At 42.1% G+C, this 14,547-nt stretch overlaps 1 protein-coding gene across 2 annotated transcripts in view; it reads right to left on the bottom strand.

Annotated features, from left to right (window-relative positions):
* Positions 1–2,641: 2,641 nt before the first annotated feature.
* Positions 2,642–14,547, bottom strand: part of LOC100020543 (carboxypeptidase A4) — a 32,243-nt gene continuing 20,337 nt past the window's right edge. For both annotated transcript variants that reach the window (XM_007504319.3, XM_007504320.3), the window contains exons 6-11: positions 12,615–12,716; positions 11,191–11,301; positions 10,079–10,169; positions 8,582–8,781; positions 4,991–5,075; positions 2,642–3,811 (exon numbers count right to left, since the gene is read on the bottom strand). In XM_007504319.3, coding sequence (XP_007504381.2) covers positions 3,624–3,811; positions 4,991–5,075; positions 8,582–8,781; positions 10,079–10,169; positions 11,191–11,301; positions 12,615–12,716 — 777 coding nt within the window. In that variant the 3' untranslated portion in view covers positions 2,642–3,623. The remainder of the gene's footprint in view (positions 3,812–4,990; positions 5,076–8,581; positions 8,782–10,078; positions 10,170–11,190; positions 11,302–12,614; positions 12,717–14,547) is intronic.

Here is a 14,547-nt window from a genome sequence, read left to right as displayed (position 1 = left end):
GGTATTAGAGATAGAGAGAGAGAGGGAGAGAGAAAGGGGAGAGAAGGGAATAGGGCTTAAATACCCCCTCTGTTTAGGCTGGGCCAAAAGGCTCAAGCCCTTAGATAGCTGAGGCAAAGAAAAGAGATCAGTCCCTATCACTCACATGACCAAAATGGAGAAACAGTCTCAGGGGCCTCCACCTCCAGCTTCCTTCAGAGCAAGCTTCTCAGAGCACAACCTCTCAGAGCAAAAACCTCTCCAACCAACCCCTCGTCCTCAGACCCCGCTATCTTTAAGCAAACCATCCAAGTTCCCTCCCCTCAGTTCTCACATCTACCAATCACTGTCCATGTCTTCCCTGTGCCAATGGTGGCTCTAGCTTAACCCAGGACCGCCCAGAGGTCTGTGGCTTTGCACATGTCTGTTGAAGGTCATATTCTCAAATAATTAAATCTTGATCCTTTGCTGCAGCCCTTCCTAAATCCTGTTACCCTGAGTAGGGTGGAGATTGGAATAATTAAATTTTGATCTATGCTGCAGCCTTTCCTAAATCCTGTTAGGACTGAGTAGGGTGGAGATTGTAATTTCCAAGACCTGGTTCTGTCATTCCAAGTATCTCTATTGTATCAATTCTAAAATCAATCATGACTCAAAGAACTTCTTGTTCTATGCTTAAGCATAAGGTCAAAGCCCTTTCCATTGTTCAGCAAAAGGTTTCTGTCCTAAAGTAATCTTACGTAGGGAGGAAAAGGAACCTCCCATGCCAATGGGGTTCACATTCCAATAGACTATCAGTAAGAAATTTTCCAAGTATGAAATTTCCCAATGGTGAAATTTCCAACATTTATAAGTCTAAGAAATTTTAAGGTTTACAACCCAAAGATACTTTCACTCTACACCATCCAGTTAACCCAACAGAGAAAACAAAAACCTAGCCTGTCTTTACTATACACCTAGCCCTGCCAGCTGCATCATAACACGTGATTCTAGGGGCAGTAGGTCTAGAGATGGCAGGTCCTGGGTTCAAATTTGACCTCAGACACTTCCTAGCTATGTGATCCTGAACAAGACACTTAACCCCAACTGCCTAGCCCTTGACTTTCTGTCTTAGAATTGTTACTAAAACAGAAAATAAGGGTTTGGGGGGGGGGGGGGCTGGAGGGATTCTAGTTATGAAAGCTACCAAAAAATCTGACAAGTTGACTCATCATGTTCTTCCTTATTGGGGGGGGGGGGTGGAGTAAATTTTTTCTATCTAACAGTTCTAGAGAAGGGAGGACTTAAATTGGAATTTGACCTCTGACACTTCCTAGCTATGTGACCCTGGATGAGTCACTTAACCCCCATTGCCCAGCCCTCACTACTCTTCTGCCTTGGAACCATTACTTCAAGTCTAAGACAGAAGATAAGGAATTTTCCCCCCTATGGATCACTTTCTGCCCTCTTGAATGAAATGTTTCTGTGGAGCCTGGCTTATATTTTGCAAATACACTGACAGAACAGAAAAATAAATACCTTTCTAATGCTTATGGAACATTTTCTGAGTTCTTTTCAAGTCAAGGAACCTAGGATTCGATCTTGATTTTTCTCCTGATTGACTGTAGGATCTTGGGTGAGTCACCTAACTGCTCTGTGTCTCAGTTTCCTCATCCATTAAAAAGTCAATAACACCCACAGTCGTAGTATGGTATAGAGTAAGGAAAGCTGGTTTGGGTCAGGAAGTCCGGAGTTAAGGTACTACTTCTTTTAAACCCTTACCTTCTGATGTGAAATCAACACGAAGGACTAAATATCAATTCCAAGACAGAAGAGAGGTTAAGGCAATTGGGATAGAGGAAGGTCCAGGGGCACACAGCTAAGGATATGTCTGAGATCAGATTTGAACCCAGCACATCTTGCCTCCAAGCCTGACACTCTACCCCCTGTGTTACCTGGCTGCCCTGCAAACATTCTTCCTGACACACACTAGCTGTTCAGTGCTTCATGAATTGCTTCACCTCTCAGTCCCCCAGACAACTCTGAGATTATAAATTGCAGGACAGTTACCAACCTGCATTGGGAAAGGACATTTTCCTTATAGGAGGTCCTTAACGCTGATTCAGACCCCCAAAAAAATCCTTAAAAGACAAAATGAAAAAAGAAATTGGGCCAATCTTCTTCATGCATAGCTTTATTTTATTTTTTATTTTTAAAATAAAACATTTTATATTTTACGTCTTGGAGTCAATACTGTATATTGGCTCCAAGGCAGAAGAGTGGTAAGGGCGAGGCAATGGGGGTCAAGTGACTTGCCCAGGGTCACACAGCTGGGAAGTGTCTGAGGCCAGATTTGATCTCAATCCACTGAGCTACCCAGCTGCATCCCCCCCCCCCCCCGTGCATAGCTTTATATATGATATAACATGCAAATACTTTGGGAAAGTTTTTTTAATGCTGCAAATATCAGATATTTATTATAACCATCAATCATTTCTTGGTCAGATTCTCTCTAACACAAGTTGCCAAGAAAGTCAGATTTCTTCCTTGAATCGGACACAAAGTAAACGAGAATGTAAGGGAACTTTTTTGTCATTCCCCAAAGTGAAGCACAGACAAAAGGTACACCCCAAATCATGGTGTCAACCCACAAAAGCAAATAAAGGAGAAGGAAACCAGAGCCAGTCTCAATCATGAGTATTTATTGAGTAATGTCTCTTTGCTATATACATCATAAACCAAGCATGGTGACAGCCTGGCACAGTTGGCAGAAAGGGCAGAAGTATAAAAGGAGGAAGAGAAAGAAAAGGAAGGAGAAAGAGAGTGGGGTTCAGGGTGAGAGAGAGAGAGGGAGAAAGAAGGAGAAAGAGATGGGGAGGTGAAAGGGAGGAAGAGAGAGAGGGAAGGAGGGAGAGGGAGAGAAGAGAGAGAAAGGAGAGAGGGAGAAAGAGAGAAGGGGAGAGAGAAGAAGAGGGAGAGAGGGGGGAGACTAGGAGGAGGGGGGAGAGAGGAGAGAGGAGGGAGAGACACAGAGACAGGCAGACAGAGACAGAGAGACAAAGAGGGAGAAAGAAGGAGAAAGCGAGAGAGAAGGGAGAGAGAGGGAGAGAGGGAGAAAAAGCAAGAAATTAACTTTTTGGGGTCATTCTTTTTATTTAAATGTTGGCAAACGGGTACAGAGGAGAAATATGGAAAACAGTAGATAAGAGATTATAGGTTAAGAAGTAGGAGGGACTTCAGAATCCATATCTAAAAAAAAAAAATTCCAGTTTCCTCCAATGCAGATCGTTTAAATATGCAATCGTTTAAATATGAGAAAACCAAGACCCAGGAATGTTGAGTGTCTTGCTTGGCCAAGGGCACTCAGGTAACAAGAAACAGAGGTAGGGTTTGAACCCAGGTCCCCTGACTCTAGAATCATCCTTTTCCTCTCCTTATCAGTCTGCCTATATAGAATGTTAGAGCTGGAAGAGACCTTGGTGATCATTGAGTATGACCCACAGATGAGAGAATTGCAGGGCAGAGATGTTAAGTGAGTTATCTAAAGTCACACCAGTCCTAAGTAGAAGATGGTTTTCTAGAGCTCCTCGAGAATATGTGTCTCTAAGTACACGTGTGAGCACAGCAGTCTTCCAGGCAGATGCTTCTGTGCTCCGGAGAGAGCTCTAGTAGAGGTGGTGGTGGACGTGCTTCATGATCACTTTCAGGGCCAGCCACGTCTCCTCGGCGGTCGGGAGGATCTGCTGGGCTGGCAGAAGGAAGCCGTAGTGTCCAGTGTCTCTCAGCTCGAAAGTGAACGCATATTTAATTCCATTCTCATAGGCCCAGTCTATGCTGCTGCCACTGGCCATGTCTGTAATTGAAAAAAGGAAATCCCTGATAGGTCTGGGTCTCACTGAACTGGCCTGTTGCCCTGAGCCTTCCAGGGACCTTCTATTCTTTCTGGAAATCATGACGTAGCCCCGAAATGTCCATCTCTTCCTGCAATATTGCCGAGAAGACTAACCAGCTGTGTGATCCTGAGCAAATCATAGCTTCTTAAGATCCCAGTTTCATCCCTCAGACCCTTCCTAGTTGTGTGACCCTGGGAAAGTCACTTCACCCCCATTGTCTAGCCCTTACCGGCTCTTCTGCCTTGGAACCAATACTCAGTGGTGATTCTAAGATGGAAGGTAAGAGTTAAAAAAAAATTCCAGTTTCCTCCAATGCAGACTCAGTAGTTAACTTGGGGGCTATGAGCTTGTTATAGGTATAAATATATATTAAAATATAATATATTAAAATATTTTTTAAAATATATAAAAAGTTTTAATGACTATGTTTAACTATATTGTGTCTAATACATTTTACAATTTCACTGGTTTCTTTTACAATCCTACATTTTATTTTATTCATTTAAAAACATTATTCTGAGAAGAGATTCATAGGCTGTATGTAGCAACAATAAACAACCTTGTAATGTGACGTCTGTAGTCCCTAGGAGAGACCCCCATCATGATCAATGGACAAGATCATGAAAAGAGTCTTGGATTCAGGGCATCTGGGCTCTGATCCTTCTTTGCTGCATCTCCTTGGGCAAGTCATTGACCTTCCCTAACCACATTCCTCATGTGTACAACGGAGATGATTGTACTACCAACCTCATCGGGATGTTACCAGGAAAATAATTTATAAAGCACAATAGGGAGAAGAATAATATTAGCAATAGCTAGCATTTGGGGCAGCAAAGTGGCACAGTAGGTAGAGTGCCAGGAGTCAGGAGGATCTGGGTTCAGACACTTCCTAGTTGTGGGCAAGTACTTAACCCCAGTTGTCTTGGAAGATAGAAAGTGAGGGTTTTAGAAACAGAAGCAATAGTTAGCCCTTGTAAATTTCCTCTGATATCATTATCATCATCATTTTAAAATCAGTCTGGTCTAAGATGGCACCCTCCCTGGCTTTGGTGGGCCAACCCTGGGTGTCTAATTTCTGGTCCCCTGCCACATTTCCATTCATGTATCAAAGCACTTTCCAGGTCACTGAGCAAACTTACATATAGTTGAACAGATGGGTCCCACTCTGTAGGAGGTGCCATACAAGGAAGCAAGGGCTTTGGCCGCACGATGTGCCACTTGGTCCTAGAGGGAGAGAAGAAGAGCAAAGTGATAAGTCATCATCCACCCTGAGAGGACCAACATTTCCATGCTGCTCCAGCTTATTTGATTTCCCTCTTCCTCATTCTCTTTGGGTCTCATCTGAGCAGAGAATGCCTAGCTGATGAGCTAGGTGGTGTCTAACTTAAATAGGGATGGATCCTTGCATATATTGACTCAGAAAACCACAAAACATTTTCCGTGTTGCATTACTTTTTTTTATTATTTTTTAAACATTTCCCAATATTTTAGTTTGGTTCACATTGTATTCTGGATATACCTCTCCAGTAGACAGTGTTAAACTTCAAATCAAGAAGACCTGAGTTTTAATCCTCCCTCAGACATTTATTAGACCCTAGACAAGTGGCTTAACTTCTGTTTCCCTCAATTTCATTGTCTGTAAAATGGGGACAACAAAAGCACCTACCTCCCAGGATTATTACAAGGATCCAGTGAGATAATAAGTATAAAGTACTTAAGATAGTGCCTTGCATACAGTAAATGCTGCAATTTGTTTTTTGTTCAATTGTTTCAGTCATTTCTGACTCTTCCTGACCCCATTCGGGAGCAAAGATCCTGGAGTGGTTTGCCATTTCCTTCTCCAGTTCATTCTACAGAGGATAAAACTGAGGCAAAGAGGGATAAGCGATTTGCCCAGGGTGACAGAGCTAGCGTGGGGCTGAATTTGCCCTCAGATCTTCCTGAATTCTTTTCAATGCTTTACCTAGCTGCCCTCTAAGAAGTGATAGCAGATCTTAATGCTGGTTCTAAAACCTAAATTTTGCCCTTGGCCCTGTGAATTTCTCTGGGAAATGGTTGTTTTCCCACCCTAGCCTATAGGACAGTGGGTCTTACTTAATTTTTATAATGTCATGGATCCTTTTGGCAATCTGATAAAACCTATTAACTTTTTAGAAAAATGTTTCTGGATGCATAAATCATATAGGATTACAAAGGACTAAATTTATTAAATGCTATTAAAATGCTTTTTTAAAAAAAGTTCATGAACCCCAGGTTAAGAATTCTAAAAGGTTCTACTCATTTTATGTGTGGAGTGGGCACAAAAACAATTCTGTTGCTCATTAACTTTTTTAATTAAAAAAAAAACCCTTACCTTTCATCTTAGAATTAAGATAATGTATAGGTTACAAGGCAGAAGAGCAGTAAGGATTAGGCAATGGAGGTGACTTACCCAAAGTCACACAGCTAGGAAGTATCTGGGGCCAACTTTGAACCCAGGACTTCCTGTCTCTGGATCTAACTCTCAATACGCTGAGCAACCTGCCCTTGCTCTTTAACTTTTTTTGGATTATTTGCTATTCTGTATTAACTAAATATTTTGCTATTAGATAAGTTAATGAGCAACAAAATTGTTTTTATGTCCATGCTACACACAAAGATGAGTAGTATCTTTTTGGATTCTTAACTTGGAGTCCATAGACTTGAAAAAAATATGTATATGTATATAATATTTTAATAACATCATTTTCCTTTGCAATCCTACATGTTTTATGTACACAGAAACATTTTTCTAAATTGATAGGTTTCATCAAATTGCCAAAAGGATCCAGGACGTTACCAAAATTAAGTAAGGTCCTCTGTTCTATAGGCAAGAGTGGGGAAATAACTGGGAATGGGGACTGTGACCTGGAAGGGCAGCTAAACCTGGCCCAAAAGATATCATTGAACTCTGAGGTTCAATGGGTCCCAGCACTGAGAGGGAACCTCAGGTACAAAGAGTTGTTGAATGAATACTAGAAGCCTTTCCTACTTGGTAGGACCTTCCAAGGGTTAGAATTCTCTAGGATCTCACAATGAGATATCAGAAAAAGACATTAAACAAAATTCTATATAATTAAGTTAATTTAAAAATCAAGGCAGAAGAGTTGTTCCTTGACTGGAGAATGCCTGAACAAATTGTGGTATATGATGATGATGGAATATTATTGTGCTATAAGGAATGGTGATCTGGAAGATCTCTATATGAATTGGGAGAACCTCAATGAACTGATGCAGAGGGAAACGAGCAGAACCAGGAGAACATTGTCCATAGAAAGTAAAGCATCGTGGAACAATCTAATGTAATGGACTTTGCTACTAGTAGCAATGCAACAAGCCAGGACACTCCCGAAGGTCTTATGGGAAAGAATGATGACCACAATGAGAGAAAGAACTTTGGGAGTAGAAACGCAAAAAACACAAAAAAAAATATGACGTCACTTGTCACATGTATATATGGGTATGTGATTTCGGGTTTAGGCTTTAAAAGATCCCTCTATAGCAAAAATGAATAATATGGAAATAGGTATCAAATTTGTACAACCCTGTGGAATTGGCTCTGGGAGTGGGGAGGGAAAGAAAATGAATCATGTAAATATAGAAAAATATCTAAAAATAAAAATTTCTTAAATGTAAAAATAAAAAATAAAAACCAAGGGGGTGCAGCTGGGTGGCTCAGTGGATTGAGAGCCAGGTCTAGAGATGGGAGGTCCTGGGTTCAAATTTGAATTCAGACACTTCCTAGCTGTGTGACCCTGGGCAACTTAACCCCCATTGCCTAGCCCTTACCACTCTTCTTCCTTGGAACCAATACACATATTGATTCTAATGCAGAAAGGAAGAGTTTTTAAAATAAAAAAAATAAAAATAAAAACTAAGGTACTTTTTTGGAGGTCGATAATATTCTGACTGACTCTTGACCTATAATCAGAAATAGCTCATGGTGAAAAAAAGGACATAGAAATTCCTATTCTTTCTCTGTTAATTACCATTGCAGATGAGTGTCATAACAGGAAGCCAGAAGTAGCAGGGCTGGGCCTCAGGGCACCTGCACCCCAACATTGCTCAGGTAATACTGATATAGCATTCATACCTCTATGGTGACAAATAATCCCCAATCAGCTTTCAGCTATGTGACCTACATGAGAAAGGGGCACTGTTGGGAGAGAGGAAGATGCTCGTAGAGTCCTACCTTCCCCTTACCAGACTTCTCCAGAGAAAACAACCTTTGGCATTTTCCCTACCGTAAGGTCTACCACTCATCGTTCCCCCATTTTGGGGTTCCATAAATTCGGACAACAGAATGAGGTAAGTGAAAAGGCCAGAGCAGAGAATGAGCACAGACTTCAGGGAAGTCCCAGAAATTCCTAAATTATTCCTCAGACTTGCTTGAGTCTGCCATGAAGCTGGTTCAAAAGGAAAATAAGAGAGCTATGGAAAGACCCGTTCTCTCCTCTTTGGCTGTTTTCACAGCCCAAAATGCAGAGGAGGAGCAGACAAACAGTGAACCTCTACTAAAATTGACCCAGGGCTTCGGACTTTTCTTTAAATGCAGGAAATCCTCAGAATCTTAGTGCAGGCTTAAGCAGTGAAAGGTTGGGGACACGGGACGGAGTGATGTTCTGATACCCCTTGGGTAAGATTCCAGAAGGGAGGGAGTAGCAAGGGTTAAAAGTCACTTGGGTGGAGGACCAAGGGATGTGGCCACTTACCAGTTCAGCAAAGTCACGGGGGTGCTTGCATGTGTACCCATAAGGATACATCAGGAGCTGTGAGTAGCTGTGGATGTCAATGAAGCTTTTGAAATTCCCATGGTTTTGGATGAAGTCTACCACAGATTTTACTTCTATTTCTGAATGGGGCTTGGGTCCATGGTACGCTTCGGAGCAGGGGTCGTTACTGGCTCCTTCTCCTGTGACAGGAAGCAAGCCAAGCAGACATAAATAAGAGCATAGACCCTCCAAGACTTGGGACAATTCAATACAAGAAGCATCTATGAAGTCGTGATGTACCAGGCACTGTCCTAGGTGCTGGGGACATACCAATGAAAATGGTCCCTGCCCTGAAGGTGCTTCCATTCTGCCATAGGATGACAGCAGGTAGACGGGTTTTTACTTCTATTATACTATATAATACAGCAATTTTTAGTGCAAATCCCCCCTCTCCAAAATTGCCAGGAGCCCTTCAGTCTCACCCCCAAATTTTCCTCTCTTTAAGCAGACATCCAGCTTGGTTTTGTCTATAATAATTTGACTGAAATGATAGAAGGCATCAAGTAGCTTTTCTTGTACTTGAAAGTTATCATTTACATTGGAAATCTCCCTCTACTACCATCCCATTTCAATGTCCCACCATGTTGTAGATGGGACCATGAAGTCACAAAAGCAGATCCTAGACAAGGTCAGAAAGGCTTCAAAAATAGAACAGAAACAGCCCAAGTTTGGAAAGGCTCACCACCAGCAGGTTAGTTACTGTGGAACCCATCAAAAAACATAGAGGAGACACCTACTATGTGATCAAATTAAATAATTGTAAAAAGTGCCTGGCACATAATTGGCTCTTAAAAAAAAAAAACCACACAACTCTTATATTCTGTCTTAAAATCAATAGTAAGTATAGGTTCTAAAGCAGAAAAGTGTGGGCTGGGTAATCAGGGTTAAATGACTTGCTCAGGGTCACACAGCTAGGAAGTGTCTGAAGTCACACTTGAACCTGGGACTTCCCATCTCCAGGTCTGGCTCTCTATCCACTGAGCCATCTAGCTATCCCACATAATAGACTCTTAATAAATATTTGTTCCTTTTCCTCCCCATCTCCTTTATTTGTTGTAAGAAGAGATGACTTTCCAGGAGAAAAAATCTATTGGGAGGTCAGCAAGCATGTTTCAATGAGTCAGCAAACATTTATTAAGAAGCACATACATGGGGCAGGTGGGTGGCTCAGTGGATTGAGAATCAGGCCTAGAGATGGGAGATCCTGGGTTAAAATTTGGCCTGACACTTCCTAGATGTGTGACCTTGGGCAAGTCACTTAACCCCCATTGCCTAGCCCTTGCTATTCTTCTGCCTTGGAGTCAATAAACAGTACTGACTCCAAGACAGAAGGTAAGGGTTTAAAAAAAAGAAGCACATGCTGTGCACCAGGCACAGTGATGATGTAAGTGATGTAAAAACCAAAGATATGGCATAAACTTAAGGCATATATCCTACCTGAAAAGCTTGCATTCCAGTTCCTATTTGGGTCAACTCCTACACATTGAATTCCAGGTACACGGGATCGAGTCTTCCTCCAGAAGCGGTTCTATGGAAAACCCACCCAAGAAAGAACAGTCAGATGCAAAGGATCCATTGTTGCCATTCAGTCATGCCCAACTCTTGTGACCCCATAGACCATGCTGCCCACGGGATTTTCTTGGCAAAGACTGGAGTTGTTTGCCATTTCCTTCTCTAGTGGACCAACAGAGGTTAAGTGACTTTCCCAGCTAGTAAGTGTCTGAGACCAGATTTGGACTCAGCTCTTCTTGACTCTAGGTCCAGCACTCTACCCACTGAGCCACCTAGCATTACTATGGCCCATACATTGCTCGCATAATTCTCAGCATTAGTAAGGAACTTAAAATTCCTAGGAGCACCAAACTGCTAAACTGGAAGAAAACTCAGAGGTCACCTACGTTAGTCCATTCTGTACCTGACCAGGAGTCTACCCTATAATCTCATCCAAAAGTAATCATGTAGCCTAGAAGATTCAGTGAAAGGGATCTCATTATTTCCCAAAGCAGGCAAGTCTCCTTTAAATGAATGCTATCCTTAAATTTTTTCTTTATATTGAATTTAAATCTGCCTCTCTACCCTGAGATCAGACAAAACAAATCTAGCTCTTTTCCCTCCTACTAGCATTTCAAAATACTTAAAGACAACCATTATTCCCCAGTGTCTTCTCTTCCACAAGCAAAACATCTGCAATTCCCCAATTCCTTCTATAGATCCTCAGTCTCTATTGGTCTTCAGTCCTTTCACCACTCTGGTGACCCTGTTCCAGACACTCTTCATGTCATTGTCCTTCCTGAAATATGATATCTCAAACTGAAGGTAATAATCCAGATCCAAACTCTCTTTGGGCCCAGGTGTGATCCAGCTGCCAACCATAGACTGGAGGAGTCTTGACTCAAGAAAGTATTTAAGTTTTTGACCAACCTTTACTGATTTGATAAGACTTCAATTCCTGTGCTCTTACTACTGTGATCCAATGCCTCCCACAAGCATTTATTTGCACAGCCAAGGTTCCTGACGACTCCCAACCCACTCCATCTGGAGTTACTCACTTTGGTTTGAGAATAGACATATCCATCAGGATTGGCCACAGGCATCAGGAAGATATCCATTTCATCCAAGATGGAGGTGATGCTTGATTCATTCCCATAGTCAGAAACAATCTAAGCAGAGACAAAGCCCCCATCAGATGTGCCATCTCCAGCCATGTTGTTGGTACCTCCTTTTCCCTCAAGTTCAACTATTTGGAGTATTGTTCTACTAATTGTATAATTATGTGATCACCTTCAGAGAGGTATATATTCAACTATATTGAAATTATTATTAAAATATTTTAAAAGCAAGTTCACAAACTCAAGGTTAAGAATCTCTGCTCTAAATTATCTTAAAGGCCACCTAATTCAATCTCATTTTAGAGACAAGAAAATGGAGAACCAGAGGCGAAATGATTTGACAGAGTTTGCACAATGATAATACCTAGTATTTATGCAGCACTTTAAGATTTCAAAGCACTTCATAATATTATCTTATTCGATCTTCACAACAACCCTGGATGTATGTGTTATTGTTATTGCCATTTTACAGATGAGAAAACACAGAGGCACCCAGAGATCAAAGAACTTGAGCAGGGTCAACAGAAGTTGGGCAACTTGCCCAGCTATTAAGTATTTAAGGTTGGATTTTAATTCAGGTCTTCCTGACTCTGGGTCCAGTGTACTAGCCACTGCTATCATCTAGCTCCAGAATTCGCTCCTGTGACTCTAAGTGTAGGAGGCTGGCCCATTCCTGTCTGAGTTTAAGTTCCTTCTTTTAATTGTAGGGAAGAGAGGAATAATATTTTCCAGCCTACATGGTAGGAGCCAGGAACTCCCCTTTTTATAACTTCTCCATACAGGATCATCTGACCCATAGGTTATTGAGGAGCTCCAAGAAGGCAAACTCACCCCAAACTCTCATTAATATATGAAATTCCACTCTCATTCTGTCCCCAGCTAAAATATAAATAGCCCTCAAAGGATGAACATGAGAAACTGTTATTGGGTACTCTCTCCTTCAAGGGAATGAATTCATTTGTCACTTTCCAATGTGACCACTAGCTAGAAATTGGTTTCTATCTGGAGGAGGTCAGAGACAGAACAAGAGCACTGAGAACCCAAAGAGGGCAAGGGGAGGCAAAGAAGGAGGAGCACTGAAGGCAACCTTTGCCTGCTTCACAATTTTGTCTGGGGCTGATCCTGTTGCTGAATGGTGTCTGAGAACAGAATGAACTCTGGTCATCTGCTGAGTTGTATACCATCAATAATATATTTTTGTTATCTAAGAAAATATTTTGTTCCAGTAACTTCCCATCATGCAGTAGGGTGTGTTCAGTCCAACGTGTCTTCCCCACTCAATCCCAGATACAGAAGACAAATCAGCACTCCTACAAGGTCCCAACTACCCACCAAAGTGTCTAGTACAAAAGAGGAGACATGACCTTCCTGGCTATCCATATTCCTGTAGCCTGAGAGATCCATTCACGAGAGTGGATTCCAGCATTCAGCCAAATGGCGGGTCTCTTGCCTTTCCCAGTGCTGAACTGTGAAATGGAAACCAAATCATAACACTAGCATACATTTCCATAATGTTACCAAGCATTTTCTCATAACAATACTGTGAAAGAAATTATTCCAATTTTAGAATCTCCATTTTACCACTGAAAAAATAGAATAACTTACCTGTGACCATACAGTTAGCAAGTGGCTGATCCAGGATCCAGACCCCAAGTCTACTGCTATTTCCATTATATCCCTTGTGGCAAGGAATACTCCTTTAGCTCTGTCTCTCTTTGCTAGTCTTTTCACCAGCTCCTTTTTTATGTATTTAAAATCATTCAAAGCCTAGTTTATATCAATGGCAGTATTTATCCAACTAGTCTGTTGAAAAGTAGCCCAGCTGGTTAGCAGTGGGAACCATCTTACAGCAATAAGGTCTCTACTGCCTTTTGGAGCTTCATGGACAATCTTTAAAGCAAATGGAAAGAAAACATTTGCTAATCATAATATTTGCAATCTTGGGTTGTACAAATGATGTGCAAGATATTATCTGCCAGGTTCTTTTTTTTCTTTCTTTTACCCTCATCCTCCATCTTAGAATCAAATCTGTGTATTGTGGAAGAGCAGTAAGGGCTACCCAATGGGTGTTAAGTGACTTGACCAGGGTCATATAGCTAGGAAATGTCTGAAGCCATATTTGAACACTGGACCACTGAGCCACTCAGCTGCCTCCTATCTGCCAGATTCTAATGAGCTCCCATGCATATGGCTGTTGGTGCTATGACCAAAGGTACTATTATGTCTTTTGAAAGACCCAAGATGAGATTATAACCCAGGCCTTAAAGATGCTGTGGGAACTCATTTCTGATTCATCTTCATAAATGATCTTAGTACCCAGAGTTAGAAAAATAGTTGTTGCTTCTCTTTGTTGATAACAGTGGTGAATTCCCATTTGTACCACTGGGGAGACTAGCCTTTCTAGATATACATTTTTTTTTAAGTCCAAGGTTAGATTTATTCTTCACATTGGCGAGTTAGCATTAGTTATTCCATAGTCTCAGTTTATAACCTTTAAGTCTGGCCAATTGTCTCTCAAATGTGTGCCTTTGGTCATAGGTAGACCAGGTGAGAAGACTGGAGGGAAGGGGAAAGTTGCCTACTACATAGACACTGTGTCTTACCTTCTCTCTTAGAATCAATACTGTGTACTGGTTCTAAAGCAGAAGAGTGGTAAGGGCTGGGAGAAATGGGAGTTAAGTGACTTGCCCAGGGTCACACAGCTAGGAAGTGTCTGAGGTCAGATTTGAACCCAGAACTGCCCATCCCCTGGGTCAGGCTTTCAATCCACTGAGCCACCCAGCTGCTCCCCATTTCTGCCCTTTTGGAATCAATAGTAATGTACTGACATGGCTATGCGTTGGGGCAAACCCTTGAGAAGTGAATTCTACCGCTGATTTGTATGCCCAAAGCCATCCTGTCAGGGTTCTAAAACTTCTGATCGCCCGGGGACTGTGACCTGCTTCTGGCCCCTTGGCGCCGAGCCGTCCCCACTCACAGTTTCAAGGCGCTCTGTGCCCGAGACTTCAGGAAAGCCACAGCCCAGCCTGGCACATACGAGTTCTCCATGAGACACATGGGCAAAAGCCATCTGGATGCCTACTGCCAAACTGTCTCACCGCTACCTGGTTTTCTCTTCCCGCTCTTTACGAACAGACAACTCTACAAATCAGATACGTATTGAACTCCTTTAGGAAACCAGCTCAAAGGTTCTGGATCTCCTCTTCCTCTCAGCTTCTCGTCGGTAACACGAGCGTGGAAAGCCCGTCCGAGGCTATTCCCTGCTGCGTCGCCGCCCCGGCGTCCTCACTGCGGTCC

This window comes from Monodelphis domestica, chromosome 5, assembly GCF_027887165.1.
Source record: "Monodelphis domestica isolate mMonDom1 chromosome 5, mMonDom1.pri, whole genome shotgun sequence".
Classification (NCBI taxonomy): Eukaryota; Metazoa; Chordata; class Mammalia; order Didelphimorphia; family Didelphidae; genus Monodelphis; species Monodelphis domestica.
This window is presented reverse-complemented; position numbering and strand designations above follow the sequence as displayed.